Source organism: Hemitrygon akajei, chromosome 2 (assembly GCF_048418815.1).
Source record: "Hemitrygon akajei chromosome 2, sHemAka1.3, whole genome shotgun sequence".
Lineage (NCBI taxonomy): Eukaryota > Metazoa > Chordata > Chondrichthyes > Myliobatiformes > Dasyatidae > Hemitrygon > Hemitrygon akajei.
The window spans coordinates 15,422,834-15,440,421 of record NC_133125.1 but is presented as its reverse complement, the minus strand read 5'-3'; the positions used below and the strand labels follow the sequence as shown (position 1 = coordinate 15,440,421).

Sequence of the window (17,588 nt, the reverse complement as noted above, 5' to 3'; positions counted from 1 at the left end):
AAGATGCCATGGTTAAATTCTGTGATGGATAAACTCAACTGAAAATAGTTGTGTCTTGTAAAGTGTTTTGAGGCATGTACTGGAGTTGAAATAATCCGGTACCACCAATTACACTCATCAGTTTTCTTCCTGATGCCTGTTGGTTCGAGAACCTGAGTTAGAGGGAAATGTTGAAAAGGTATGGGCATCTGAAACCTGACAGTATGAATAACTTGAAAAAGGTATTCAAGTACGTGCATTGAATTTCAGAATTGAATTTTATTTTCATGCATCCCCTAGGTTAAAAAAGGTGGAGTACAAATTAGTATTATAACTTGTGTAGAAGAAAGTGTTTTTTCCATTGACTGTGAAAATAAAATTGCAATAAAGAGCTTAGCATTTGCCAAAAGTTAAAAATACAATTGTTATTCATCTTGAAAGCAACTTTTTTCAGCAGCACCTTCATAACAAGAAAATCAGATGCAAGTTAGTTTATTCTGAGGGTGAGAAATGATTTTCAAACACATTTATTTATTGATTGATACATTATGTATGATGCATGTCATTGTCCTAAAATGTAGTGCTTTCTAAAAATAAAATCATGACATAGAGTGATTGCATGGAAGGATGAAGAGAGTGGGACGGATACCCGTATAAGTCCTGACGAAGGGTCTTGGCCAGAAACGTCAACAGTGCTTCTTCCTATAGATGCTGCCTGGCCTGCTGCGTTCCACCAGCATTTTGTGTGTGTTACATAGAGTGATTGGATTTGCTGTAAGCAAAATTTGCAATTATGAGTATGCCTTTTTCCAATCAATTGGTGTTTGGAGTTGAGCATTGAAAACAGATATCACATTGGAACACATACAAGATGCTGGAGGAACTTAGCAGGTCAGGCAGCATCTATGGAAAGGAAATAAAGAGTTAATTTCACAGGCCGAGAACCTTCATGAATAATTTGGAAGCCTAACATGGTTATGTTAAGTTGGGTACAGAATTGGAAACAAACAGAAAATATAAAAACTCAACATTGGCAGGAGGATTATTTAATCAAACATTATATAATGTCAGCTAATTCTTAGTCCTTAATGATCCAGATGGTTGATGGTCTGAATAGCAGAATTTATTCAAACATGAGAAAGTCTGAAGATGCTGGAAATCCAAAGCAACATACACAAAATGCTGGAGGAACTCAGCAAGTCAGGCAGCAGCTATGGAAATTAATAAACAGTTGACGTTTTAGGCCAAGACCTTTCTTTAGGACTGGAAAGGAAGGTTGAAGATGCCAGAATGAAAATGTGGACGAAGTGGAAGGAGGATGGCTAGGAGTTATACAGAAGTGAGTGTGAGTGTGAGTGTGAGTGTGAGTGTGAGTGTGAGTGTGAGTGTGAGTGTGAGTGTGAGTGTGAGTGTGAGTGTGAGTGTGTGTGTGGTTTAAAATTACAGATCAATAATATACATAAAGGTTTGTGTGTGTGTGTGTTCCTGCATGTATTCAAAAGGGAAGAGTATTTGATAATTGTATGGCAATCTTGAGGTTATATTTATTGAATACAATTTTCACCTGCTGCACTACAAATATTTGTCTTAGCTTCTAAATCTGTGAATCCTTAAAAACTTCAACCACGGCAAGAACAAAGCGACAAGTGTTAAGATCCAGGTTCCAAGGATTTTGATTTGCCAAATTCTCCAACAGCTATGGGTTTACAATGGCATGTTGTAACCAGCTCCTGAGGCTGCCCAGATTCCTGTCCAGCCACCTGATGTTGTTCTTTATGTTTTCCAGAGCAATCTGAACGGATCTCAGCTGGGAGCTCTGCTCCTTAATGGAATCAAAAAACGTCTCCACCTGAAACATATTAAACACACACTGGTATTTTTTGTTGATTTAAATACATTGTTAAATGTAATAACATTCTCCTGCTCTAGAAATTCACATCGTATTTAATTGTTGTAATATTCATCATTGCTTTTGTATTTTAGTCAGGTTGAATCAGTAGTAAGGAAGGCAAATGTAGCATTAGCCTTTATTTACAGAATTAATGGATTTGTGGCAAAATTTGTGGAGGATACAAAGTTAGGTGGAGGGACAGATAGTGTTGAGGAAGCAGGGAATCTGCAGAAGGACTTAGAAAGATTAGGAGAATGGGCAAAGAATTGACAGATGAAATTCAATGTTGGGAAGTTTATGGTCATGCACCTTGGTAGAATGAATAAAGGCATAGACTGTTTTCTAAACAGGGAAAAAATTCAATAATCTGAGGCACAAAGGGACTTGGGTGTTCTCGTGGAGGATTCCGTAAAGGTTAAGTTGCAGGTTGAGTCAGTGGTGAGGAAGGCAAATGCAATGTTAGCGTTCATTTCAAGAGGACTAAAATATAAAAACAAGGATGTAATGCTCAGGCTTTATAAGGCATTTGTCAGTGTGTACTTGGAATATAGCAAGCAGTTTGGGTCTCTTACCTAAGAAAGGAGGTACTGGAATTGGAGAGGGTCCAGAGAAAGTTCACAAGAATGAACCGGGGAATAAAAGTTTTGAAGTATGAGAACCGTTTGGCGGCAGGAGAATGGGGTCAAGAGGGATAATAAATCAGCCATTATGGAATGTCTGAGGAGGTGCAGTAGGACGAATGGCCTAATTCAGCCCCTGTGACTAATGAGGGCAGTTCCCTCTGCCTGTGTTGAGTTCTTATACCTCTCTTGTATAATTGGCGCTCATGAAAATTAAGCCTTCACTGGCCTCTCAGACTAGCCTGCCCCTTGGATGTGTCATCTCATTTTCCAGCGCCAACATAGGATGCCCACAAACTTTCAGCAGAACAGTGCAAGCAGCAACAGCAGCAAAACAAGCCCCTTGTGCACGTGCACACACCCCTCCAGTCCCAGCACAGGATGCCTCCAGGCATCTAGAGATCAGGAGGAGTTTCTTTTGGCCAGTGGTTCTCAGTCCAGGGTCCATGCACCCCCCGTGCTGAATGGCATTGGTCCATGGAACAAGCCCCCGCTTTAGGCAGAGCATGGTGAATTTGCAGAATTCATTGCCTCACAGATGTCTGTGGAGACCAAGTCCATTAGACATATTTAAAGTGGAGGTTGATACTGTAGGTTCTTGATAATAAGGATTTCAAAGGTAATAGGAAGAAGGCAGGAGAATGGGGTTGAGGAGGATAATAAATCAGCCATTACAGAATGATGAAGCACCATTGATAGGGTAAGTGACCTAATTTGGCTCCTGTGTTTGATAATCTAACATTAGCAGTGTCTGTTTATGAAAATCTCTAGAGAAATGAGTGGCAAAAAGTGATAAAATCAAATTATTTCAGCAATGAGCTGAAAAGGAAATAACTGGCATTGCTCAGCAGATTAGATAACATTGACTTTCACATTTTCATTTTCAAAATGTAATCTTTATAAAAAGGAAATCTTGGGATTTTCATTAATGGAAAACTCATGACTTGAATGGAAAGCTGAACCTGGCTCCTTGCAGACTCAGTCTCACAAAAGGAGAAAAAGCAAGTCAAGGGGTCTATAGCTGGTGTTTCTCTCGCACATATTATCAAAATCTGTTGTGGTACAATGACATTACTAAGGTGTCTGTAGACATGAGTACGTGTCCACTAGGGGCTGGAGACCTATCCTGGGGATAATGGAGTATGCATGCGCATGGGTGGGATGGAGGAATGGGGCTTGTTTTTGCTGTCATTGTTTTGTTCTGCTGAGCATTATGGGTATGCTATGTGGACACCGGACTGTGTGGTGGCACTTTCAGCTTGCCCTCAGGAATGCAAATGACGCACTTCACTGTATGTTTCCATGTACGTGTGACAAATAAATGTGAATCTTGAGTTTTGAGATGTTAACAATTTTCATGTTTTTATTTATTCACACAAGTGAGGAGTAGGCCCTTCTGTCCCTTCGAACCTTGCTGCCCAGCAATCCCCCAATTTAATGGCAGCCTAATTAATGACAACTTTAGGGGCTGAAGGGCCTGTATTGTGCTGCAGGTTCTCTGTTTCTAATCATGGGACAATTTACAATGACCAATTAACCTACCAACAGGAATGTCTTTGGACTGTGGGAGGAAACTGGAGCACCCAGAGGAGAACGTACAAACTCTTTATGGGCAATGGCAGGAATTGAACCCAGGTCACCTGTAAAGTGTTGTACTAACCACTACACTACAGTGCCACCATAATTGTTCATAGCATGAATTCGTAAGGGTAAATAGATAATGAACTAAATTACAAATTATTTCTGAAATATTGGTACTTTTGTTCATGGACGTGGGATTCTGCTTTGGGGAGAACAGGCCTTATTGCCACCTGCTATGCTTCCAATCAGTTACTGAATGGAGAAATCATTACCTTGGTAGAATGATATCCATAAGTTACCAGTATGTGGGAGCCCCTGCTGGAGGGATACTAATGCAGGTCCCCCAAAACAATGCAACAATATAAGCGTAGTCAAAGGCTATTCAGCCCATCTAGCCTATCTATCATTTACTCTACAACACTTCTATTCCTCTGCATTTTTTTCACTTTCTCTTAATACCTTCTCCCCAAAGAAGCCCATGTCAGTTACAGAAGCCCTACTTAAAGAGAAAAGGTTGTTATAAAGGTTGCTCCGGATGCACAGTGCAGAGAAAGGAAGCTGCAAATGAAAAGCATGACAAAGAGGCAAAGGGGCAGTGAGGATGAGCCTCCTGATTCCTCTTCACTTTGTAAAATGTGCAGAGTTATGGATTTTACTCACTTCTTCCAATTCTTCCCTTGATGAAAACTGAGATGCTGGTCCAATTATAAGCCGTTGAACAGTGAATGAAGCAAGCTGAAATCTGCAAATACACATTTTTAAAGACATTTGATAACGTGCATTTTTATATTGTAAAAAAAAATTACAGTTGTAGGACTACTTATAGTTCAGCTACGCTGTATGAAATCTAACAAGATTAGCTTAATTGGTCACACGTACATTGAAACATGCAGTGAAATATATCATTTTTGTGTCAGCAACCAACACGGTTCAAGGATTGTGCTGGAGGCAGCCTGCAAATGTTGCCATATTTCTGGTAATGACATAGCATGATTAATATTGACTAACCCCATGCAGACGTCTTTGAAATGTGGGAGGAAATCAGAGCACCCAGAGGAAGCCCGCATGGTTAAGGGGAAGATGTACAAACTCCTAACAGGCAGCGACGGGAATCGAAACCCAGTCAGTGATTGGTGGCGCTGTAAAATGATGTGCTGACCTCTACGCTACCACGCCATCTCCAAACCAAGCTGAACATTTCAGTTTTCAATTACTACAACCATTATTTCTGGCTTGAGGATAATTTGTTAGCTTGATGACACCTGAACTATTAAGCCTTTTTCTCTCTCTATAGATTTTGCCTGCTGTGTGTAAGATTGTACTTCCACCCAGTGACCAAGTGGGTTTTCCCCACGTGCTCTGTTTTCCTTCCACATTCCACAAACGTACAGGTTAGTGCGTCAATTGGTCACATATGTATAATTAGGGCGGCGCAGGCTCAATGAGTCGGAAGTGCCTGTTACCAGGCGGAATCTCTGAATAAATAAGTTTGCTAAGAATTTCCAGTATTTTTCTAATTTTTTTCCAGATTTCCAGTATATGCAATTTTTGCTTTCTCTCCTTGATGATTCTCAGATGAATTAGCTTGCAAGCACAAATGCATTTTGTTAATTTCTAAAATGAATAAAAACATAGAATCAGTTAAAAACATTTAGAACAGAGATAAGAAGTAATTTCTGTAGCCAGAGGGTGATGAATCTGTGGAATTCATTGCCATGGACAGCAGTGGAGGCCAAGTCATTGAATATATTTAAAGCAGAGGTTGATAGGTTCTTGGTTAGTCCGGGCATCAAAGGTTACGGTAGAAGGCAGGGGAATGGGATGAGAGGGATAATAAATCAGGCATGATGGAATGGCAGAGCAAACTTGGTTTGCCAAGCGGCCTAATTCTGTTCCTATGCCTTATGGTCTAAACTATCAGGGACAGTTTATAGCATTAATAGAAAATTAAGATATGATTATATGGTACGAATCAGCAGGAGAGTGTTGCTAGAAATATAGCATTGAGCAATAAAAACAGACAAAATTTAAGGATTTTAAAGGGTACCAACTTCTCTATCAATTTGTTCCAGTTTTCCTTCACAAAATTCCATGCAAGCAGTTGTCCGTGTGGGTTCCTGCTCACTGCCAGGACAACATAGGCCAGATTCTGTAATTTAATGATGTCCCCTTGCAAAGCAAGTTCCAATAACCTGAGATGATGGAAATAAACATACAATGGATTTATTACAAAAATTGTTACAATATTTTCTTTGTAAAATCACCTTTCTTTTTGATTTTTTTCTAACCTTTCACGAATCTGTGGAATTCATTGCTGAAGGTGGCTGTGGAGAGCAAGTCATTGGGTGTATTTAAAGTGGCGGTTGACAGGTTGTTGATTAGCAAGGGTGTTTAAGGTTATGGTGAGAAGGCAGGAGAATGGGGTTGAGTGCAATAATAAGTTGGCCACGATGGAATCGTGGAGCAGACTCGCTGGGTCAAGCTATGTCTTACTCTGTGACACAAATCTAACTTTTTGGGAGGTATTCCACTTCGTAATTTGTTGTGGGATTAATATGACAAATTACATCAGCAAAAAGAGAGCCACTCTCGTCATATCAATCCGTTTCCTGATGTTGGAGTTGGGGAGGAGTACATCTGCAGGGTTGTGAATTAGTGTCAATGCAAAGATGGAGTTGAGAATTAGCAATTTGTTTTCAAATGAAATGGTTTGCCTGGTATTAGTGAACAGCGGCTGCGGAATGGTATATAAAATCGTGAAATTGTACTGGAATATGAAATGTACATGTGGTGTGGGAAGTTCAAAAATGTCATACTGTGCAAAAGTGTTAAGCACTCTCACTATATGTACGTGTTGACCATCAAACTCCCACTCATCCTACCCTCTTTTTATACTTATCCTACCCTGACCCGTTTCATCTTCCCCCACATTCTCATCAACCCTCCATTTTAACATTCATCTACACCAGGGGTTCCCACTCTTTTTTACATCATGAACCAATACCATTAAGCAAGAGGTCAGAGGACTCCAGGTTGGGAATCCCTGATCTACACCCCAGACGTAAATTACACTGGTCATTTGACCTACCAACCTCCACGCTTTTGAAATTAAGAGCACATGGACGAAACACTCATTGTCACAGGACTAGCTCTCCTTGCTGTACATCTCTGCCACCTTATATTCCATTAGGAGAATTAACAGAAACTTCTTTATATAAAGAGTAGGTAGAATGTTGAACTTAATCCCAATAGGAGATTGCAGGAAATTAGGATAGACGTATTTAAGAAGTTTAACAAATATGCAAAGCAGAATAAATTCTGGAAATACTTATCGATGAGGTCAGATGAAGTAGGGTGTATGGCATAAGACATATCTTTTACACTAAATATAGGAATTGGTTTATTATTGTCACATGTACCAAGGTTCAGTGAAACGCTTGCCTTGCACACAGTGCATACTGATCAGATCACTACACAGTGCATTGAGGCTGAGCATTATAAAACAATAACAATACAGAATAAAGTGTAACAGTTACAGAGAAAATGCTGTGCAGGTAAGCAACAAAGTACAAGATCATATCAGATAGATTGTGAGGTCAACAGTCCATCTTATCATACAAAAGGTTGACTCAAGTGCCTAGTATCAGTGGGGTAGAAGCTGCCCTTGAGCCTGGTGGTACATGCTTTCAGACTTTTACACCTCCTGCCAGATGGAAGAGGGGAGAAGACAGAATGTCCGGGATGGATGGGGTCTTTGATTAAGCTGGCTGTTAAAATCAGGCAGAGAGAAGTATATACAGTCTAATGAGGAGAGTCTGGTTTCTGTGATACATTGACCTGTGTCCACAACTCCTCACCGTTTCTTGCAGTCACAAGCAGAGCAGTTGCCATACCAAGCTGTGATACATCCAGATAGAATGCATTCTGTGGTGCATCGATAAAAATCCGTAAGGGTCGACAGGGACAGTGGAGAAAATAGCTTGTTTCCACACTGAAATGTCCATATAATGCTGCTCATCTGAACACAATAATCTTTCCAAATTCTGATCAGACAGATCAGGTGACAAAACATATACATGCTTCCCATTTGCAGAAACATGATTTATGCTTATTGTGAAGTATCTGATGGTATATAAATACACTCTATACCGGGAAAAGCATGCAGACATAGTCAAGAGATTCAGTTGTTCAGACCAAACATTAGAATGGAAAAGAAATGTTATCTGAGTGACTTTGACCATGGAATGATTGTTGGTATAAGAAGGGGCAAAGGGGTAATCAGAAACTGCTAATTTCCTGGGATTTTAATGCACATCAATCCCAGGAGGAGGAATTCCAAACCTTCTTTATGCCATCGACCATTGCCCATTAACCGAGGCGACCATGGACCCCTGGTTGGGAAACGATGCCTAAGTTTACAGAGAAATGTGTGAAAAATTAAAAAAGAAATCCACTCAACAGTAACTCTGTGGGTGAAAATGTGGGTTAATGAGAGGGGTCAGAAGAATAGCCAGATTGGGTCAAGCTGACAGGAAGGCAGCAGTTACTCCAATAACCACGTGGTACAACAGTGCTCTGCTCAAGAGTATCTCACAATACAGATCACACTGAACCTTGAAGTGGATGAGCTACAGCTGAGAAAGACCATGAACATACAGAGTGGCCATTTTGTTAGGTAACGGAGGAACCTAATAAACTGGCCACTGAGTGTAATTTTAATTTCGTTGACATTTTGGATCCCTTTAAAATATGGCAATTATAACTTACTGTGAATGATATCATGAAATCTAATGAACCAGAAGTAAATTCTATACCGTGCCAGTTTGTCTGGATTTCTGCTGCTTGCCAAAGCAGACATAATTTTACTTCCTTCAGCAACCAAAAATGACTGCGTGTATTTTGTCAGGAGATAGTCCCATCCATCACTGCTCTGGGCACCTACGGAGTATACAGTGGTCATGACATCGGTTGGCAAGCTGCAATACAAACACGAATATTCACAATTCTTCTGTCCAATAAACTGCACTGTAGGCTACACATACACTGGAATGCATACTTAGAAAGGTGGCCCATTGTCACATTTTAGGGGATATTTTGTGTCTATGCAAGTGGAGTTATTTAACCATCAGGGTAATTAACAATAAACAAAGTAAAGACTAAATGATTAATTCCCCAAAAGCAATGTCCATTTCTATAAAGGTTTGTGCACATCAGTTCCTGCAATGTTACGGGTAGGAAACTGGTGATGACAATTGTAATGAAAATGAAGCAGTTTTGTGCATTATTGGAGGTTAAAAACGAGTGTTTTGACATTAAAATACATTAGATATGAGTGATTAAACAAAAATCTAGATTATAATTTGGTCATATGGAGAGTGATTGAGGTGGGAGAAGCAGCAGAACTAGATTTAATGAGTTAAACACAAGAGAGCTGCAGATGTTGGAAATACAGAGGAACACACACAAACTGCTGGAGGAACTCAGCAGGTCAGGCAGTATTTATGGAGAGGAATAAAGAGTTGATGTTTTGGGCCAAGGCGCAGCCCAAATATTGACGGTTGTACCTTTTCATAGATTTGCATGACCTGTTGAATTCATCTTGCAATTCTTGCGTGTTAATGAGTTAAACGCTTTTTGTTACATGGCTTTATTGATTCTTAACCATTCTTTTGTGCTTAGTTTTCTTGAATTCAAAACATACTTTTAAACAAACAGGTATTAAAGGCATTATTGGATTAAAATGATAAATAAATGCATAATCTTCATGCCATTATTATTTAGAATTTAATTCACTGGTTTGAAATCAATCCTAAGAATCAATAATTTGCAAAACAATCTTTAAATTATTCCCCTATAATATAACTCAATTGAATTTTTAATTTAGCAAAGAATGCAACACCGTGAGATGGTGGTGTATCCCCGTGGAGTTGAATGTTCATTAGTGCATTCCTCTGAGTGGATTCTTAATGTTTGCTTGCGATTTTCTTTTAAAAATAGCAGTATCCTGACAATAACCACAAGAGTTTCTACAGATGTTGGGAATCCACTGTAACACACATACAAAATACTAGAGGAACTCAGCAGGTCAAGCCACATCTATAGAGAACAATAAACTGTCGAAGTTTTGGGCTGGGCATTTTGTACTGTGACAAACAATGAACTCAACAAACACAGATCCTGGAGTATATTTGCCACAAAGTCAGGATCTTCTAGTCATTACCCAATTCAATTCAACTTCCCATTCCAACTTATCTATCCATGGACTCCTCTACTGCCACGATAATGCCACACTCAGGTTGGAGGAGCAACACCTTGTATTCTGCCTGGATAGCCTCCAACTTGATGGCATAAACAATGAGATTTCTCTAACCTCTGGTAATTTATACCACCTTCTCCCTTCTCAGTTCCCCATTCTGGCTCCCCTCTCACCCATTCTCTTCTCCTCACCTGTCCTTACTTCACTCTGGCACCCCTCCACCTTCACGTTCTTTCATGGTCCACTGTCCTCTCCCATTAGATTCTCTTCAGCCCTTTACCTCTTCCACATATCATCTCCTAGCTTCTTACTTTACCTCTCCTCCCAACCCACCAACAACCTTCCCCGTCACTTGGTCTCAACTATCTCCTGCCATCTTATACTCCTTCCCCTCCTCCTACCTTGTTCTGGCTTCTGCCCCTTTCTTTTACAGTTCTGCTGAAAGGTCTTGGCCCAAAACATCAACTACATATTCCTCTCTGGAGGAGCTGCCTTACCTACCATGTTTTCCAGCATTTTGGGTGCGTATCCTGGCAATTGAATGTTTCCCTAAAACAACTACAGAAACAAAGTGCTACTTCTGCTAATTAACTGTGCACAATCATATCTGTTATTACTCAGAGTAATTTACCATGAGAGAGTTGTTCAGAGTTACGGAAAATAGATTATTGCTCTAAACTGAGTAGAAGCTGATATTTTTCACATTACTAACTTCATGGTACCATTGGACATCCTCCACTGATTAAAATAATCAGAAGCCTTCTGAACACAAGGAAGGTATCCAAGGTCACAAGCAGTTTTCAGGAGGTTGGTCCGTAACATTTGATCTAATATGGTTCCAGCATCATCCCATGACTGCTTATCAATCAGATGCTTGAAAAACTTCAGGATGTAGTTCTGAAATTTAAACAATAAAAAAATAACAAATCTTCTTAATGCATCAGAAAATCTGAAAAGATTAGTGTACAGCTATAGAAAGAAATAAAATAGCAACAATTTACTTTTGGAAAATTAGACTGGGAAAGATCGACTATGCTTCAGCAGGCAACTGGAATATCTGATACAATACTAAGAATGCATAGTAGAAATGTTGCAGGCTTACTCCATGGTATGTGCCAAACTAAATAATCTCACAGACATCTTACAATTAGTGTAATAGTACATGAAAATTTAAAATGAACTGCAGATGCTGGAAAATTGAAATGCCAAAAGAAAATTCTGGAATCACTCAGCAGTTCAGGCAACATCTGTGGAAGATAAACAATATCAATTGCTAGTTGGCATCAGCACCCTTAAATATATTAAGTAATTTGGAATTAATATTAATAGGCCATATTTGAATGAAATAATTATAAGACCGTAAGACACAGGGGAATTATTCGGACATTCGGCACATCAAGTCTGCTCTGCCATTTGATCATGGCTGATTTATTTTCTCTCTCAACTGATTCTCCTGCCTGGATCACTTTGCTTCTTGATTTCCTCACCAGAGAATCTTTCTAAGTGACAAGAGCAGATCTCTGAGTTTCCCAATTGGCTGCTCATTATGTTCACTGTGTTCATGAGGAACTGATTTGTTTTATCTCAGCTGCTTTAGTTTCAGTATTAACCATCTCAAGGATGTGAGATCTTCCCAGTGTTGACTGTGGATTACCATGGTTCAGAGCCATACCCACGAGTGCAGATAACCTTTGGTCATGGGAAAGAAGGGCTGCATGATAGCAGGCTGACCACTGACACCAGTGTTCTCCCAGATGCTACAGAGGGCTAAGAATGTAGTGTTATGATACCAGCCCCCTCCTTTGTGAGAATCGCAAGAGCCCTAGTGAAGGGGGGGGGGGGGTCAATGACCCAAGAGAGAGACGTGCTGAATAGACACAGGAAATGGGAGAGAGAGAGGCGTGCTGAATACCGCGTTCCACCAGGATGCAGAATAAGGCGACCTTGACTATTGTCTCATGAAGACCACGTGTAAAGCCCTCGGGCAAAGTGGGCTGGTTGAGAGAGAGATTGACACCTGCGATCTCGTGAGGAAGTATAAAGGAGGGTCTGGGGGGACGACTCCTTGAGACGCACCAAGGAGACACGATAGCGATCCCGTCGTAGCGGGAAGCCATTTTGAAGGAAGCCACATGCGTTAGATTCTGAATCGGGAGTCTGTGGCTGGAATCACGGAAAATCGCTTTTAACTAACAACAGGAAAGCCTGCTCCCCTGATTCCACGGCTTTGCTTCGAAAGGACCCGGGCAAGTGTTCCTTTTCTCACCAATCTCTCTCTCTTTCTCCAACACGGGAAACCCAGCGGTTCCCAAAAGGCTGAAGCCTGCAGACTTTTGAATGACTGTTATATTTCCAAATGGACAAGATATTATCCCCTAGACAACGATAGAGCTTATTTCTGATTGATTATTACTATACCTGCGCTTTAGATTGAGTATTGACGACGTATGTTATCAAAATGTTTGTATTAACCTTCCTTTTGTGCCCCTTTATAAATAAAAACGTTTAAAAATGGTACCATCAGACTTCAGCGGACCTCTCTATCTTTGCTGGTAAGTGATCCAGTTACGGGATACGTAACAGTAGCGTACAAGTTCCTCAACAAATCTAATGGAGATTCGTGCTGACCAGACCACCGAGGGTCAGTTCAGGATCAAGGCTTGAAACAGCAGCCTGGCAACAATCATCATTGGATATTAAAGCATCAGCCGCTTCGAGACTCCATCTCTTTGACTGTGAATGGGCATTGGTCAAGTAGAATACAAGGACAACATTACCTTACCTTTAGATTTGTAGCAACATCAGTGATATTTCTTTTTGCAACCGTTCCGTACAATATCCCCAAGTTATCCAAACCATGTAATATTGCGATATTCTCACTCTCTCGATTGAGGTAACGAGTCAAGTTCAAGGCTCGGTCAAGTGACAGCTTTCCTGCACTAAATATGGAATCAGAGCAGGAATCAGCATATGCTGTGAAATTTGTTAACTTAATGGCAGCATTACAATGCAATACATGGTAATATAGAAAAAAAAATAAGTAAATCAATAAAAGTATGTATATACATCAAAAGTTGAAAGGTTCATTTATTATCCAAGAGAACTCTGAAATTATTCTTCTCCAGGTAGCCACGAAACCAAGAAAGAAAAGAAAGGCAGCATCATCATCAAGCCTTGAATCCCTCCTCCCCCCACAATAAAATGAACAAAAATGGAACAGGCACATCCACCGCCCCCAAATCCCCCTCCCCTCCCAAACACAAAAATGAGAAAGTTCGGGCGATTATCACAAAATATTTAAAAAAATTACGAGACTGAAAAAAAATCTATAGTCCCAAGACCATATCCAAAATTCAGAAGACCTGGCTAACATCCTTGGGCACAGTGCCAGGCCTTTCCCTCTTTGGCAGTGAGCGATAATAAGGCAGTCTCCCCTCTCTGGCAGTGTGCGACCCCCCCCCCCCCCCCGTGATCAAAAGGCAGTCTCCCCTCTCTGGCAGTGTGAGGGGTTCCTGAATTACCCCTATGAACTGTGCTTTGGGAGGGGGAGGGGGAGCGCTCAGAGATGGTGTTACGGTTTCTCTGCAAGCTTGTTTACACTTTTACAAGGACACTGCCTGCTTGTGAATTTTTGCAGAGGAAGAGCAACCAGCAGCCCTCGTGGGTCACCATGGTGATCGAGGGCGGTGTTATTTGATGGACAGCTGGTGTTCAGCACGGTGAGATAAATGGGAGGTCCGCTGATAGACCTACAGACACATGCTTTTGGACACTAAATGAGCTTTGTTGTGCCCACAGAAAAGGTGGGTTTTTGGAGGATCAATCAGGAGAATCGATCAGAGGTTCTCGCTGTGTGAAAAGGGTGTGACTGGTGGGGAGTTATTTGTGTGTCCAACCCTCGCCTGGGCTAATAATTCCACCACAGAAGAACAGTCCCCTTTGTTGTGGTCACAGTCGGTGACTTCCAAAGGATTTCAGAGGGCAATGGTCCCCAGTGATAAAAAGGCAGTTTTCCCTCTCTGGCAGTGAGTGATCCCCCAGTGAAAAAAAGGCAGTTTTCCCTCTCTGGCAGTGAGCGATCCCCCAGTGAAAAAAAGGCAGTTTTCCCTCTCCAGCAGTGAGCGATCCCCCAGTGAAAAAAAGGCAGTTTTCCCTCTCCAGCAGTGAGCGATTGCCCAGCGATAAAAAGGCAGGTAGCAAGCGTTTACCCTCGTCAACTTTCCTCGTAACCTCTTCAAAAAATTCAATAAGATTTGTCAAACATGACCTTCCATGCACAAATTCATGCTGACTATTCCTAATCAGACCCTGTCTATCCAGATAATTATATATACCAACTCTAAGAATACTTTCCATTAATTTACCCACCACTGACATCAAACTGACAGGCCTATAACTGCTAGGTTTACTCTTAGAACCTTTTTTAAACAATGGAACCACATGAGCAATACGTCAATCCTCCGGCACCATCCCCGTTTCTAATGACATTTGAAATATTTCTGTCAGAGCCCCTATTATTTCTACACCAACTTCCCTCAAGGTCCTAGGGAATATTCTGTCAGTACCCGGAAATTTATCCATTTTTATATTCCCTAAAAGCGCCAGTACTTCCTCCTCTTTAATTGTCATAGTTTCCATAACTTCCCTACTTGTTTCCCTTATCTTACACAATTCAAAATCCTTCTCCTTAGTGAATACCGATGAAGTGAAATTGTTCAAAATCTCCCCCATCTCTTTCAGCTCCACACATAGCTGTCCACTCTGATTCTCTAAGGGACCAATTTTATCCCTCACTATCCTTATGTTATTAAGGGTTTCTACCCTTCGGATTTATTTTCACCTTATTTGCTAAAGCAACCTCGTATCTTCTTTTAGCTTTTCTAATTTCTTTCTTAAGATTCTTTTTACATTCTTTATATTTCTCGAGCACCTCATTTACTCCATGCTTTCTATATTTCTTGTAGATCTCCCTCGTTTTCCGAACCAAGTTTCCAATATCCCTTGAAAACCATGGCACTCTCAAAATTTTAACCTTTCCTTTCAACCTAACAGGAACATAAAGATTCTGTACCCTCAAAATTTCACCTTTAAATGACCTCCATTTCTCTATTACATCCTTCCCATAACACAAATTGTCCCAATCTACTCCTTCTAAATCCTTTTGCATCTCCTCAAAGTTAGCCTTTCTCCAATCAAAAATCTCAACCCTGGATCCAGTCCTATCCTTCTCCATAATTATATTGAAACTAATGGTATTGTGATCACTGGACCCAAAGTGCTCCTCAACGTATATGTCTGTCACCTGACCCATCTCATTCCCTAACAGGAGATCCAACACTGTCCCTTTTCTAGTCGGTACCTCTATGTATTGCTGCAAAAAACTATCCTGCACACATTTTACAAACTCCAAACCATCCAGCCCTTTTACAGAATGGGTTTCCCAGTCTATGTGTGGAAAATTAAAATCTCCCACAATCACAACCTTGTGCTTACTACAAATATCTGCTATCTCCTTACAAATTTGCTCCTCCAATTCTCGCTCCCCATTAGGTGGTCTATAATACACCCCTATAAGTGTTACTACACCTTTCCCATTCCTCAATTCCACCCAAATAGTCTCCCTAGATGAGCCCTCTAATCTATCCTGCCAAAGCACCGCTGTAATATTTTCTCAGCCAAGCAATGCAACACCTCCTCCTCTTGCCCCTCCAATTCTATCACATCTGAAGCAATGAAATCCAGGAATATTTAGTTGCCAATCACACCCCTACTGCAACCATGTTTCACTTATAGCTACAACATCATATTTCCAGGTATCAATCCATGCTCTAAGCTCATCCACCTTTCTTACAATGCTCCTAGCATTAAAATAGATGCATTTAAGAAACTCTCCACCTCTTCCTCTCTGTTTATCCCTAACAATGCGATCAACTTTATTATCTTTTTCTTCCTTCTCCCCTACATCTTCGGTCTGAGCACTCCCCTTCTCTATCTAGTACAGGAGGAGGAGAGAGGAAGAGACAAAGGAGCAGAGAAATGCACATCTCCAAGATCAGAGACAATGAATAAACAGTAGAAAAGATGAAGAGACGGCGGATGAAAGGACTGCACATCTCCAGAATGACAATGAGAGGCACACCCTTATGCTTTGACAGATCAACCAGAAATGATGCCATCAAAAGTGTCCTTCGTTAAACGAGGAGGAGCTATATTTGCCTTGCTACGTGTTGTTCTTCTTTAATAAACTGAGGTTTTTTCCTTCAATTTCCAAAGCAAAGTGATACCAATAGCATTCAGAAAAATGTAATGTTCATTCTGGTCACATCAGACTGCACTACCCTTCTCTCAAAGGGTGCCCCAATGGGTCACCCCGTTGTCTTGTAAATAAATAAATACAACTGAGAACATGAGTTGTAGAGTCCTTGAAAGTGAGTCCTTAGACTGTGGGATGAGTTCATGGTTGAGGTAAGAGAAGTTATCCTCACTGGTTCAGGATCTGATGGGTAAAGGACAATAAAAAAAAGTGATAAAAATAAAAATAAGTGAGAAGGGTTGGGAAATAAGGATGAAGAGTTAGGTAAGGCTGCATTCATAGCAAGAAGCAATGGAGGAAAGGCAATGCAAGGATTAAGTACCAAGGATGGGATCTACATAGAAAACCTTTCAGCAGTGTATATATTCAAAATTTCTCAGACTGATTATGGAGGAGACTTGGGGTAATGTCCTTTGTCTTCTTTTCACATTCGTCTCCCTGGCCACTGACTCCATATCTGTTTGGCATCCATCTGAAATGAAGTCAGATTGTTTGAAACCCCAGTGATAGTTTTGATCCGAAAACAGTCCAAGAATTATCGAAGTGTGCATCAGTAATACTGCCTATTTCCACCTTCACGACATCGCCCACCTCTGCATCGTCTCAGTACATAAGCTGATGCAATGCTTTTATTACAACTCAGCAATCATAACAGACTCTAAGTTGTCTTCACTCATTCTATTCCCATTCAACTGGAAGTTATTCTGAACTCTGCTAGCAATATCTTAGCTTATTCCAAGTTCCCTACAGACAGTCATTCTGTGCTTGTGGATTGCGATGGCTCCTGGTTAAGGAATTACCCAATATTAAAGTCATCAGCCCTGCTTTCAGAATTCCTCCCAGCCCTCAGCATTCCCTCTATTAAGTCATTTCACATATTTTGCTCGAAAGAGAAAAGCCCAAGCTTACTCAACCTTTCCTCATAAATCAAAACACAAACACGAGGAA

At 40.7% G+C, this 17,588-nt stretch overlaps 1 protein-coding gene across 3 annotated transcripts in view; it reads right to left on the bottom strand.

Moving 5' to 3' along the window:
• Positions 1 to 218: 218 nt before the first annotated feature.
• Positions 219 to 17,588, bottom strand: part of LOC140739384 (endoplasmic reticulum aminopeptidase 2-like) — a 79,608-nt gene continuing 62,238 nt past the window's right edge. For all 3 annotated transcript variants that reach the window (XM_073067656.1, XM_073067647.1, XM_073067664.1), the window contains exons 13-18: positions 13,110 to 13,266; positions 11,040 to 11,224; positions 8,886 to 9,047; positions 6,123 to 6,263; positions 4,732 to 4,813; positions 219 to 1,828 (exon numbers count right to left, since the gene is read on the bottom strand). In XM_073067656.1, coding sequence (XP_072923757.1) covers positions 1,676 to 1,828; positions 4,732 to 4,813; positions 6,123 to 6,263; positions 8,886 to 9,047; positions 11,040 to 11,224; positions 13,110 to 13,266 — 880 coding nt within the window. In that variant the 3' untranslated portion in view covers positions 219 to 1,675. The remainder of the gene's footprint in view (positions 1,829 to 4,731; positions 4,814 to 6,122; positions 6,264 to 8,885; positions 9,048 to 11,039; positions 11,225 to 13,109; positions 13,267 to 17,588) is intronic.